Source organism: Python bivittatus, unplaced genomic scaffold (assembly GCF_059951505.1).
Source record: "Python bivittatus isolate LINGU-HERP-01145 unplaced genomic scaffold, Pbiv_v1 ctg000020_np1212, whole genome shotgun sequence".
Classification (NCBI taxonomy): Eukaryota; Metazoa; Chordata; class Lepidosauria; order Squamata; family Pythonidae; genus Python; species Python bivittatus.
In genome coordinates, this window is record NW_028277030.1 from 35,789,973 (window position 1) to 35,802,860 (window position 12,888).

Sequence of the window (12,888 nt, forward strand, 5' to 3'; positions counted from 1 at the left end):
AACCAATGAGAAATTAAGGGTCATGGGACTATACAACCTTTGTAGCTCTGAGGATAAAGTCCAGCTGTTTCTTCACAAAAACAAATGCCATAAATTGTTTCTATCCACTGGTAAGCTGTAGTGGTTACAGTGACATTGTGTCTGTAGAAAATGAATTGGTCTCCCTGAGATGAACTGTATGATTAAAATAGTTTCTTGGAACTCTTAAGTTGACCATTCTGGTAAGAACCCTGAAGAACTGGATTAATTAGTAATGCTGAGGCCAAGAGCATCATAACATGGAGAAGAAAGTGCTGATTTCTGTCCTAGTTGATTCCACAGTGAAAAAGAAAGTAGTAGAGGAGCCATCTGGCATGGCTTCTTGAGACGAACTCTGTTTGCTTTCTTGCTACAATGAAGGCATAAACAGGGTTGAGGCTGTAATCCAATATAATGTGGGTTTTTTTCCAGAATTCCCAGACGAAAGCAGTTCCTTGCACCTGTCAAATGATTCCAGATATTTAGGCAGGCCAGAGTCGAGTTTTCTAGTCTTAGAGTTTCCTCACCTGCTTGTATTTAGCAGAAATACAGCTAGGTGTATGTTAACCATTCATATTCTCTACAAATCTCAGAGTAATACTGGAAGACAGTATAATTTATCAAACATATGGGAGAAAAGTATTGTATTGATTGTATCAGTTGTGTATGTAGAATATCAAATTTAAAAACAAGGGAAATATTTTGCCCCTGAGTATTCAAGCTTTTTACATCCCACTTTTAAAAATAAGTAACTTTGACTGTAATATGAATGAATGAGACTTACCAAGTTCCTTTCTGCCCTATCACTCAGGATGGTGACTTTCACAGTCGGTTCAAGAAGAGTTGTGTGTATGAACCCAAAATCTTAAGCTTATCTGTATCATTTCTACAATTCTCTACAGAACTATAAGTTGTTCCTTGTACTTTTAAAGTATCTGAAATGCTTTTTTGATTAGAGATGTAAGAGCATGCTGCAGAAAAATAGAATAAGAGAAAAATATACATGCATACTTCAATAGCTCTTACACATCTTATGAAAGTAACACTTCCACTTAATAGAGAAACTGTAAAAAAGTTGTTATGTTCTTTTGTATCTTTCAAAGAAAAACTATAATATTTCATATAAAAGGAAGGAAATATTCTTTTTGTTCTTTTTCTCCACCCAAACTAAATTAAAGCAGGAATCTTTATTGTCATTATCATTCAATCGGGCCTGTAAAGCATTTGCAATATTGTAAAGAGGCATATGGGGATGTGAAGTGTTTTATTTTCCTATATATTTTCAATGTGTAACATAAAATATTAGCAATTAATATCTTTAAACATATCTCTGAAAAAGTCGTAGATCTTACTATTCAATTTTTAAAATTTATCTTGAAACAAGTATATGAAGCTTTTTGGAACAAAAGGTTTGCTAGGATGGCTTACAAAGCAATTTAAAATCAGAGTTTAAAAATCCAGACTTGAAACATGGATCAGTTTTTAAAGATTGTTAAATAAATAAGTTTGCCTCTATTTTATAAATAACTGGAATTAGTCATATGACAGGAGTATTTATAATGTTCTTCTGGATTTTAGACTTTCTTTGTAAGGAGTGCCCAAGAATTCATATTCGTATTGATCGAATTGAGCTAAAAGACATTCCAGAAGAACAAATGTTTCTGAGAAGATGGCTTCATGAACGTTTTGAAGTCAAGGACAAGTAAGTTGTAAAAGGCCTGGCTCTGCATCTGGAGCATTTGATATTTTTTTGAAGAAATAAAGACCAACTATCTTTCTTACTTGCACTAATAATAAATCAAATGTTTCCTGCTTAACATTTTACGAGTTATGGTGAGTTATATGCTATATTGTGCATGGGAAGATTTTAATGTGGAAAGTAGAATAAGGTGGTAAAAGATTAGTAGCTATGAGTGTGGGAAATATCACTCAATCTAATGTAGTGGTACTTGTGACTATAACTGTGAATCAGTATTGATATGAATATCCTTTATTCTCAGGCAAAAACAAGGCTCCAATTTTAATCAGTATATCCACATCTATAAAAGAAGATTAAAACTGGACCCATTGTTTTTGCCTGAGAATAAAGGGTATTCATATCAATAATGATTCAATAGCAGGCTTACCCTTCACGGCAAGCCATAAGGTAGCTTGATTGATTTTGGCTTTGAATGCTATGTATATTCAGCCAGTGGTGGCTTATCCCACAAACCTGGGTTTATGTGTTACAGAAATGCACCCAGAATGTATAGCTTAGCTAAAGCTATAGTCATTTGCACTTGGGAAAATAAAGCTATGCAAAGCATTCAGAATTAGTGCTTCACAAAGCACATCAGTATGAACAAAGCACTCTCTTTGAAGATTAAAGCAGCCGCATCCTTTGCAAGACTCATGCGGCTGCTTCAAAAGACTTCCATTGGAACTGCCAGAAAATTGGCTATTAAGGCAGCTGGCAATATTCCTTGAAACAGCCACACAAGCTTCCAAGGGTTGTGACTGCTTGAACATTTCAGAAAGCTTCGTATGTGCTAAGTTGCTTTGTAAAACACCTTTAATGCTTTGTACAGCCCTGAACAGAAGTGTGGCTAACTTACATACTGTAATGAAATTTGTGCTACTTGCAGACAATTAAATAGTTCTGTCCAGAATATATGAAAGAAGTTGAGGCCAAAAGTCATGGTTCTTGGAGGAAAGCTTTTGTGATAAATTGTGAGAGAAAATGAGAGAACTTTATAAAAGCTTCTAACCAAAAGCATATGATAAATAAATCTCATTTTTAAATCTTTTCTTTGCTCCTAGATTGTTAATAGAATTTTATGATGCAAAAGATTCTAAAAGAAGAAACAAGTTCCCTGGGAAAAGTGTTCATTCCAAACTAAGTCTCCAGAAAACATTGCCATCCTTATTATTTTTAAGTGGCCTGACCATCAGCATGCTACTGACAGAATCTGGAAGGAAACTTTATACAAAAACATGGATATATGGGAGTTTATTAGGCTGTCTGTGGGTCAGTATTAAAGCATAAAAACTCTGCACTAACAGTGGCATTTCTGTCCTGCTTTGCACATCACATTCTTTCCTAAATTTATATTAAAATTTTAAATAAAGTCTTATCAATTGAATATTGTATCAGAGTCTGGTAACCTAATTTTGTTGTGGTGGTTATGAGAAAAAGGTAAATTATGTTTCTGATTTTGGAGAACAACCAGGAGATAACAAGGCTTAGCACATTTTTCTTCCATGAACATATATCTGCCTATATGCAATACTGTTCAAAAGTTTTAGGCAGGTGTGAAAAAATGCTATAAAGAATGCTTTCAAAAATATATATTGTAATTGTTTATGTTTATCAATTTACAAAATGCAAAGTGTGCAAACAAGAAAAACCCAAATCAAATCAATATTTGGTGTGACCACTCTTTGTCTTCAAAACAGCATCAATCTTCTAGGTACACTTGCACAGTTTTTGAAGGAACTTGGCAGGTAGGTTGTTCCAACCATCTTGGAGAACTAACCACAGATCTCCTGTGGATGTAGGCTGCCTCAAATCCTTCTGTCTCTTCATGTAATCCCAGACAGACTCCATGATGTTGAGATCAGGGCTCTGGGGGGGCCAAACCATCACTTCCAGGACTCCTTGTTCTTCTTTACGCTGAAGATAGATCTTAATGACATTGGCTTTATGTTTGGGATCATTGTCCTGCTGCAGAATAAATTTGGGGCCAATCACACACCTCCCTGATCGTAATGCATGATGGATAAGTATCTGCCTGTATTGCTCAGCATTGAGGACACCATTGATCCTGACCAAATCTCCAACTCCCTTTGCAGAAATGCGGCCCCAAACTTGCAAGGAACCTCCACCGTGCTTCACTGTTGCCTGCAGACACTCATTCTTGTGCCACTCTCCAGCTCTTTGACAAACAAACTCCCTCCTGCTACAGCCAAATATTTCAAATTTTGACTCACCAGTCCAGAGCGCCTGCTGCCATTTTTCTGCACCCCAGTTCCTGTTTTCATGCATAGTTGAGTCACTTAGCCTTGTTTCCACATCAGAAGGATAGCTTTTTGGCCACAGTTTTTCCATGAAGACCACTTCTGGCCAGACTTCTCCAGACAGTAGATGGGTATATCTGGCACTGCTGGACATCTTCCAATGTCAAAGGGAAGGAAGCATGATGTGTCTTCCATCTGCTGCATTAAGTTTCCTTGGCTGACCACTGCATCTACGGTCTTCAACATTGCCTGTTTCTTTGTGCTTTTTCAAAAGAGCTTGAACAACACATCTTGAAACCCCAGTCTGCTTTGAAATTTTTCCCTGGGAGAAACCTTGCTGATGCAGTATAACTACCTTGGGTCTTGTTGCTGTGCTTAGTCTTGCCATGGTGTGTGATCTGTGACATAAAACTGTCTTCCACAACCTCACCTTAGTAGCAGAGTTTGGCTGTTCCTCACCCAGTTTTAAGCCTCCTACACAGCTGTTTCTGTTTCAGTTAATGACTGTCTTTCAACCTACATATGAAATTGATGATCATTAGCACCTGCTTGTTATAATGGTTAATCATACACCTGACTCTAATCCTACAAGATCCCTGACTTTGTGCAAGCGTACAAAGTGCAAGTGTAAGAATTGATGCTGGTTTGAAGCCAAAGGGTAGTCACACCAAATATTGATTTGATGTAGATTTTTCTTCTGTTCGCTCACTTTGCATTTTGTAAATTGATAAACAAAAACAATTACAATATATATTTTTGAAAGCATTATTACTTTACAGCATTTTTTCACACCTGCCGAAAACTTTTGCACAGTACTGTATAACATAAACAGTATGTGTTTATACTAGTTTAAATGGAGTAGTGAATGGATTTTCTAGTATTATTTTAGATGAATATATTTCTGACAAGGTCTTGAGTTTAATAAGTAAATGAAATTTTGCTTCTGTTATATGGCTAGTTAACTTCAGTTTTATTGGTAGAATCTTTTAATTTTACCCACAAAGTGTAGTTGTTACTTTTTATTTAAACACCTTATATTTGTACCTCAAAATCAATAGATAATGCACTAATTGAGGATCATTCAGTTATAAATTACCTTTGCCAAATTTCCAGAACACTTCAGCTAAACTATTAGACAACTGGTGCCATAAAAATCCATGGATATTCAAAGTTCCTGGTTAGCTCCAGGCTGCTTCATGTACAATGACCTGCCTACACAGATCTCTTCATGTTAAGGAGAAAAACATACACTCCTGCTTGCTAATATACCTGTTGTGAAACAACAGTTAGAGGTGGAAAATGTTATTTGTGAAATGGGTGTGAACTGAAGTGAGCAGTGCTGCTGTGCAATCAAAACTACATTTTATGGTAATGAGGAATATCCATATGTTCTTGCCAAAATATAAAATATGTGCCTTTGTCTGATATGATTCTGAATTAACCTACAATTGCAGTCTAATTATTAAGGTTCAGCCTTACTTTTGGATACTTTGAAAGTTTTTACAGTTGGCATGCACTTCTGATGAACAGAAAAATTAGGATTTCAGAGTCTGCGGTTTGAAGTGTAGAAAACATATTTTATTAATATTTTATCTGTTCGTAAATATTTTTGTCACTGTTTGGAGAGACACTAGTATATAATTTCATAAAATTTAATTTCTAACTATTCTGTATCTAATAGGAGAAGGGATGCTATTTTATACTTGTTTTATACAACAAAGAAAAACTATCATGATTCCAATATTAGAATAAAAAAGAGGAAAGGCTTTTTAAAACCTTTCTGAACTTCTCACATCCAGTTTTTGTTGGCTTTACTAAAGCTCAAAGTGTTTGATATGAAAGGATCTAAAATGACTGGGCTTAAGGTTTTTGTAATATTAAACATATTTTGCCTCTGTATGTAAAGAAGAACTGGTTCTTCTTTATATTTCTCCTAAAATTATATAATGTATTTATTATTCTTTAGATGATGGTTTTCATCTCCTCATTGTTTAACTTTTTGTTCTTGGGTTAATGGAAAAATCTATTAACAAATTTTATGGAAGGAAAGCTTAGAATATTTAGAGTGATGTATGAAGTATGTGCCATCTCAAAACAAGCACATTTCAAATGGCTACATGCATACTGTCACTGACTATGCTTAGACCTTAATATAAAGATTTTGAAATCTTGATTTATGTAATGAACAATCCAGAAACCTAAGAATAATATTCAGCTGTGCATTTTTATTCCCGGCTCAGAAACAAACTTGGTAAGATTTTTTCCAACAATTTGGCAACCATGAAGGGACTCTATGACTAATTGGGTTGATGGACTGAACCTGGGCAACTTCACCCGGTTGGCACCAGGCCATTTGTCTGGAGGGTGCTTCCCCAGAATCTGCCCGCATCAGCATTGGGAGTAAAGGGGGGTTTTGGTTTTAAGCTAAACAGTTGTTTGAACCCAAGGCTTCATAGTTGGTAAGTATCTGGCAAATTTTATGTCTTATGCCCAGTGAGTATGTGAGAGTAAGATTCCCCTTTGTGTACCCCGACTGCACACCAGGACTATGCATCAAAGTCAGTTTTAGCCGCCCCTAGACTTCCCCTAGTCCATTTTGGGCAATGACCAGGAGACCCTAGAAAGCAAGGGAAACTGACTAGACTCATGTGCCCCAGCAGGCAGTGAAAGGTTGGACAATTTACTTTACCTGGGCAAATACCAGTCTGCTTTCTACTCCTTACTTAGTCTGGAACCAGGGTTGTGAAAAAGGGAGGACCAGTATTCCATTAGGGAGTCTCTGGGTGCAAAGGAGCACTTCAAACCTAGGTGGAGATGCATGTCATAGTTCGGGACAGAAATGGGGAATGGCAAGTCAAAGGTCTCCCCAGATGCCCCTTTGGGAAGTAATCCTCTGGGAAGGATGCTCCTCACCTGGGATGGAAGTTTATTGCCTGTACAGGCAGGAACGAGGAAAAGCTGTGCACGGAATTTACAGTGCATTCGGAAAGTATTCAGACCCCCTTCACTTTTTTCAATTTTGTTATGTTGCAGCCTGATACTACAATCATTCAAATTCATTTTTTTCTCAGTAATCTATAGTCAGTACCCCATAATGACAAAGTGAAAACAGAATTTTAGAAATGCCTGTAAATTTATTAAAAAGAAAAAACTGAAATATCACATGTTCTTAAGTATTCAGACCCTTTACTCAGTACTTTGTTGAAGCGCCTTTGGCAGCAATTACAGCCTCAAGTCTTTTTCAGTATGATGCGACAAGCTTTGCACACCTGGATTGAGGGATTGTCTGCCATTCTTTGCAAATCCTCTCAAGCTCAATCAGGTTAGATGGTGGACAGCCATTTTCAGGTCTCTCCAGAGATGTGCAATAGGGTTCAAGTCAGGGCTCTGGCTGGGCCACTCTAGGACATTCACAGAGTTGTCCCTAAGCCATTCCTGCATTGTCTTGGCTGTGTGCTTAGGATCGTTGTCATGTTGGAAGGTGAACCTTCACCCAGTCTGAGGTCCTGAGCGCTGTGGAACAGGTTTTCATTGAGGATATCTCTGTACTTTGCTCCATTCAGCTTTCCCTCAACCCTGACCAGTCTCCCAGTCCCTGCTGCTGAAAAACACCCCCACAGCATGATGCTGCCACCACCATGCTTCACTGTTGGGATGGTATTGGGCAGGTGATGAGCGGTGCCTGGTTTCCTCCAGACATAACGTTTAGAATTGAGGCCAAACAGTTCAATCTTGGTTTCATCAGACCGGAGAATCTTGTTCCTCACAGTCTGAGTCTCCTTCAGGTGCTTTTTTGCAAACTCCAAGTGGGCTTTCGTGTGTTTTGCATTGAGGAGTGGCTTCTGTCTAGCCACTCTGCCAGAAAGCCCAGATCGCTGGAGGGCTGCAGTGATGATTGTCCTTCTGGAACTTTGTCCCATCTCCACACAGGATCTCTGGAGCTCAGTCAGAGTGACCATCGGGTTCTTGGTCACCTCTCTTCCTATGGCTCTTCTCCCCCGATTGCTCAGTTTGGCCGGGCGACCAGCTCTTGGAAGAGTCCTGGTTGTGCCAAACTTCTTCCATTTGAGAATTATGGAGGCCACTGTGCTCCTGGGAACCTTCAGTGCAGCAGAATTCTTTTTGTAGCCTTCCCCAGACCTGTGCCTTGCAATAATCCTGTCTCTGAGCTCTGCAGGCAGTTCCTTTGACCTCATGGCTTTTGCTCTGGTACAGTATGTATTGTCAGCTGTGAGACCTTCTATAGAGGGGTGTGTGCCTTTCCAAATCATGTCCAATCAATTTAATTTACCACAGGTGGACTCCAGTCAAGATGTAGAAACAGCTCAGCAACAATCAGGAGAAATGGGACGCACCTGAGCTAAATTTCAAGTGTTGTTGCAAAGGGTCTGAATACTAATGCCAATGTGATATTTCAGTTTTTCCTTTTTAATAAATTTACAGACATTTCTAAAATTCTGTTTTCACTTTGTCATTATGGGGTACTAAGTGTAGATTAATGAGAAAAAAAATGAATTTGAACAATTGTATCATGCTGCAACATAACAAAATTGAAAAAAGTGAAGGGGGTCTGAATACTTTCCAAATGCACTGTATGTCTGGAATGGACTAAGCTTACTGATGCAGCTAGTAATTCAGTGTGGCCTGAAATGGGTACTTTCGATTATGCCATATTAAAATCTTTAAGGCCAAAATTAAAGTCTTCCCATCTGCCTTAATTGGTACTGTCGGGCAGAACTTTCTAATCCCAAGAGTGTGACTTCTAATTCAATCACACCCAGTGCCCCTCCAACTCATCCTGAGTTGGATGTCTTGGATGGGAATGCTGCAGGGAAATTAATGGCGCCTTTATTTAAAAAAGAAAAAAATCCTATACCTGGCCAGGCTCTAGGCAATTCAGATTTTGTTTTTACCCACAGCTTTTCTTCCCATTTGATCTGGTAACTTGGAAGAAAGTTCCCCCGTCTTTCAAAAAGACCTGCAAACAGTCATTAGGACCCTGCAGTCGATTATTAAAGGCCATAATCCATCTTGGGGAGATATGATGCAGCTGCTGAACATCTTCCTTACCAGAGACAGCATTTTTAAACTCTTTGTTGTTGAGAAAACTGCTGAAATAGCCAGAAGACCCATAGTCCCAGTCCCTGGGCGAGCAGGCCCAACCCACTTTGACTGGCCAGCAAGCTGCTCCACCTGGGACTACAATGACTGCTCACTGGGACAAATATACCAGGGCTAAAGAAAATCTATTAGAAGCTCTTCAAGAGGGGGGACACAGAACTTTTCCAGCCAGCCCCAGGTATTTCACCACAACAGACCACCACCAGCACCATTTTCCAAGTCACAACTACCCCTCCGGCAGCAGATATCCCTGTAACACACCCCCAGACTACAGTGCTTGTCCCCACAAGACCCTGCTTGTGTCCAGCTCTGCCAGAGGAAACTTTGGAGTCCAATTCCCAATGACTAACCTTTACTAACACTTCTATTGGAGGAAAACCTTATGATTGCCTCATTCTCATGATAGAAACTTACACTGTAAACTTGGGGCAACAATAAAATGTACTCTGTGTGGGCTGGTTCTGTACATTCCCCAGACTAACATGCATGGCTTAACAACTCCTTAGCAAGTGAGTCGCACTCCCTCCCTTTAAACTTACAGGATTTGCCTGTCTCTATGGGGATGGGATTCCACAGAAGTAGGTTTAAAATTGGCTCCAGAGTGCATTCAAGCCATCCTAAGCCACCCCCACGAACCAAATGGTAGGTATGAGCCCTTTTAGGAGTTTTAGGCTTTTGCAGACCCTGGATTCCCTCCTTTGGGGAGCTGGCTCAACCGCTTACCTAGTTAACCCTCAAAGATACCCCAGAGCTAACCAATGGACTAAAGACTTAACACACCTTTTTTAGAACATCCTCTCATCCTAAAGGTCCTGCATGATGTGTGTGCCTCCTGCTCCTTGTGTATGTGCTTCGCTGCTAATTTCTGCTCCCAAGTTCATGTGTGTGTGTGTGCACCTGTCCCCCTTTCCCTCAGCTCTCCAGAATACAAGTAGAGAGATTTCTTTTTCAAGGCTGTTTTTAGACTTTGGGAACTTCCACCCCATAATCCTGGATTTCCCTAAGTTTCAGCCCCTATAGCTAATACTCCCCTTCATGGATCACTGCCTTGTCGTGGCGAAGGGGCTTGCGTAACTCAGTGAAGCCATGAGCTATACCGTGCAGGGCCACCCAAGACGGACAGGTCATGACAGGGAGTTCTGACAAAATGTGGTCCACTGGAGAAGGAAATGGCAACCCACTCCAGTATCCTTGCCAAGAAAACCCCATGGACAATGTTAAAAGGCTAAAAGATATGACGCCGGAAGATGAGCCCCTCAGGTCGGAAGGTGTCCAATATGCTACTGGGGAAGAGCGGAGGGCATTTCCAAGTAGCTCCAGAAAGAGTGAAGCGGCTGGGCCAAAGCCGAAAGGACGTTCAGCTGTGGATGTATCTGGAAGCGAAAAGAAGGTCCGATGCTGTAAAGAACAATATTGTATAGGTACCTGGAATGTAAGATCTATGAACCAAGGCAAGCTGGATGTGGTCAAACATGAGATGACAAGATTGAACGTCGACATCTTGGGAATCAGCGAACTGAAATGGACGGGAATGGGTGAATTTAATTCGGGTGACCATTATATCTACTACTGTGGGCAAGAAACCCTTAGAAGAAATGGAGTTGCACTCATAGTGAATAAGAGAGTGGGAAAGGCAGTAATGGGGTACAACCTCAAAAACGACAGAATGATCTCAGTGCGTATCCAAGGCAAACCATTCAATATCACAGTCATCCAAGTCTATGCCCCAACCACTGATGCTGAAGAAGCTGAAGTTGACCGCTTCTATGAAGACCTACAACACCTTCTAGAACTAGCACCAAAAAGATGTCCTTTTCATCATAGGGGATTGGAATGCTAAAGTAGGAAGTCAAGGAGTAATCGGAATAACAGGCAAATTTGGCCTTGGAGTACAAAATGAAGCAGGGCAAAGGCTAATAGAGTTCTGTCAAGAGAACAAGCTAGTCATAGCAAACACTCTTTGCCAACAACACAAGAGACGACTCTACACATGGACATCACCAGATGGTCAATACCGAAACCAGATTGATTATATACTTTGCAGCCAAAGATGGAGAAGCTCTATACAGACAGCAAAAACAAGACCAGGAGCTGACTGTGGCTCAGATCATGAGCTTCTTACTGCAAAATTTAGGCTTAAATTGAAGAATGTAGGGAAAACCACTAGACCACTCAGGTATGACTTAGATCATATTCCTTGTGAGTACTCAGTGAAGGTGATGAATAGATTTAGAGGATTAGATTTGGTAGACAGAGTGCCTGAAGAACTATGGACGGAGGTCCGTAACATTGTACAGGAGGCAGCAACTAAAACCATCCCAAAGAAAAAGAAATGCAAGAAAGCAAAATGGCTGTCTGATGAGGCTTTACAAATAGCTGTGGAAAGAAGGAATGCGAAAAGCAAGGGTGAAAGGGAAAGATATAAGCAACTGAATGCAGATTTCCAGAGAATAGCCAGGAGAGATAAGAAGGCCTTCTTAAATGAACAATGCAAAGAAATTGAGGAAAACAATAGAATGGGGAAGACTAGAGATCTCTTCAAGAAAATTGGAGATATGAAAGGAACGTTTAGTGCAAAGATGGGCATGATAAAGGACAAAAAAGGCAGGGACCTAACAGAAGCAGAAGAGATTAAGAAGAGGTGGCAAGAATACACAGAAGAACTATACAAGAAAGATCTTAATGTCCCTGATGTCCACGCTGGTGTGATCACTGACCTTGAGCCAGACATCCTAGAGAGTGAAGTCAAGTGGGCCTTAGGAAGCATTGCTAACAACAAAGCTAGTGGAGATGACAGGATTCCAGCTGAGTTATTTAAAATACTAAAAGATGATGGTGTTAAAGTGCTGCACTCAATATGCCAGCAAGTTTGGAAAACGCAACAGTGGCCACGGGATTGGAAAAGGTCAGTTTACGTTCCAATTCCAAAGAAGGGCAACGCCAAAGAATGCTCAAACTATCGCACAATTGCACTCATTTCACATGCTAGCAAGGTTATGCTCAAAATCCTACAAGCTAGGCTTCAGCAATATATGAACCGAGAACTACCGGATGTACAAGCTGGGTTTCGAAGAGGCAGAGGAACTAGAGATCAAATCGCCAACATTCGCTGGATCATGGAGAAAGCACGAGAGTTCCAGAAAAATATCTACTTCTGCTTCATTGACTATGCAAAAGCCTTTGATTGTGTGGATCACAACAAACTGTGGCAAATTCTTAAAGAGATGGGAATACCAGACCACCTTACCTGTCTCCTGAGAAATCTGTATGCGGGCCAAGAAGCAACAGTTAGAACCGGTCATGGAACAACCGATTGGTTCAAAATAGGGAAAGGTGTACGACAAGGCTGTATACTGTCACCCTGCTTATTTAACCTATATGCAGAGTACATCATGAGAAATGCCAGGCTGGAAGAATCACAAGCCGGAATTAAGATTGCAGGGAGAATCATCAACAACCTCAGATATGCAGACGATACCACCCTAATGGCAGAAAGTGAAGAAGAACTAAAGAGCCTCTTGATGAGGGTGAAAGAGGAGAGTGCAAAAGCTGGCTTGAAACTCAACATTAAAAAAACTAAGATCATGGCATCTGGACCCATCAATTCCTGGCAAATAGAAGGGGTAGAAATGGAAGCAGTAACAAACTTCATTTATTTGGGCTCCAAGATCACCGCAGACGGAGACTGCAGCCATGAAATTAAAAGACGCTTGCTCCTTGGGAGGAAAGCTATGGCAAGCCTAGATAGCATAT

General features: G+C 40.1%; 1 protein-coding gene across 1 annotated transcript in view; it reads left to right on the plus strand.

The window, feature by feature from the left end:
* Window positions 1-3,140, plus strand: part of AGPAT5 (1-acylglycerol-3-phosphate O-acyltransferase 5) — a 31,878-nt gene extending 28,738 nt beyond the window's left edge. Inside the window, exons 7-8 of the mRNA XM_088136850.1 lie at window positions 1,597-1,720; window positions 2,818-3,140. Of these exons, the coding sequence (XP_087992976.1) occupies window positions 1,597-1,720; window positions 2,818-3,043 (350 nt within the window). The 3' untranslated portion in view covers window positions 3,044-3,140. The remainder of the gene's footprint in view (window positions 1-1,596; window positions 1,721-2,817) is intronic.
* Window positions 3,141-12,888: the final 9,748 nt, after the last annotated feature.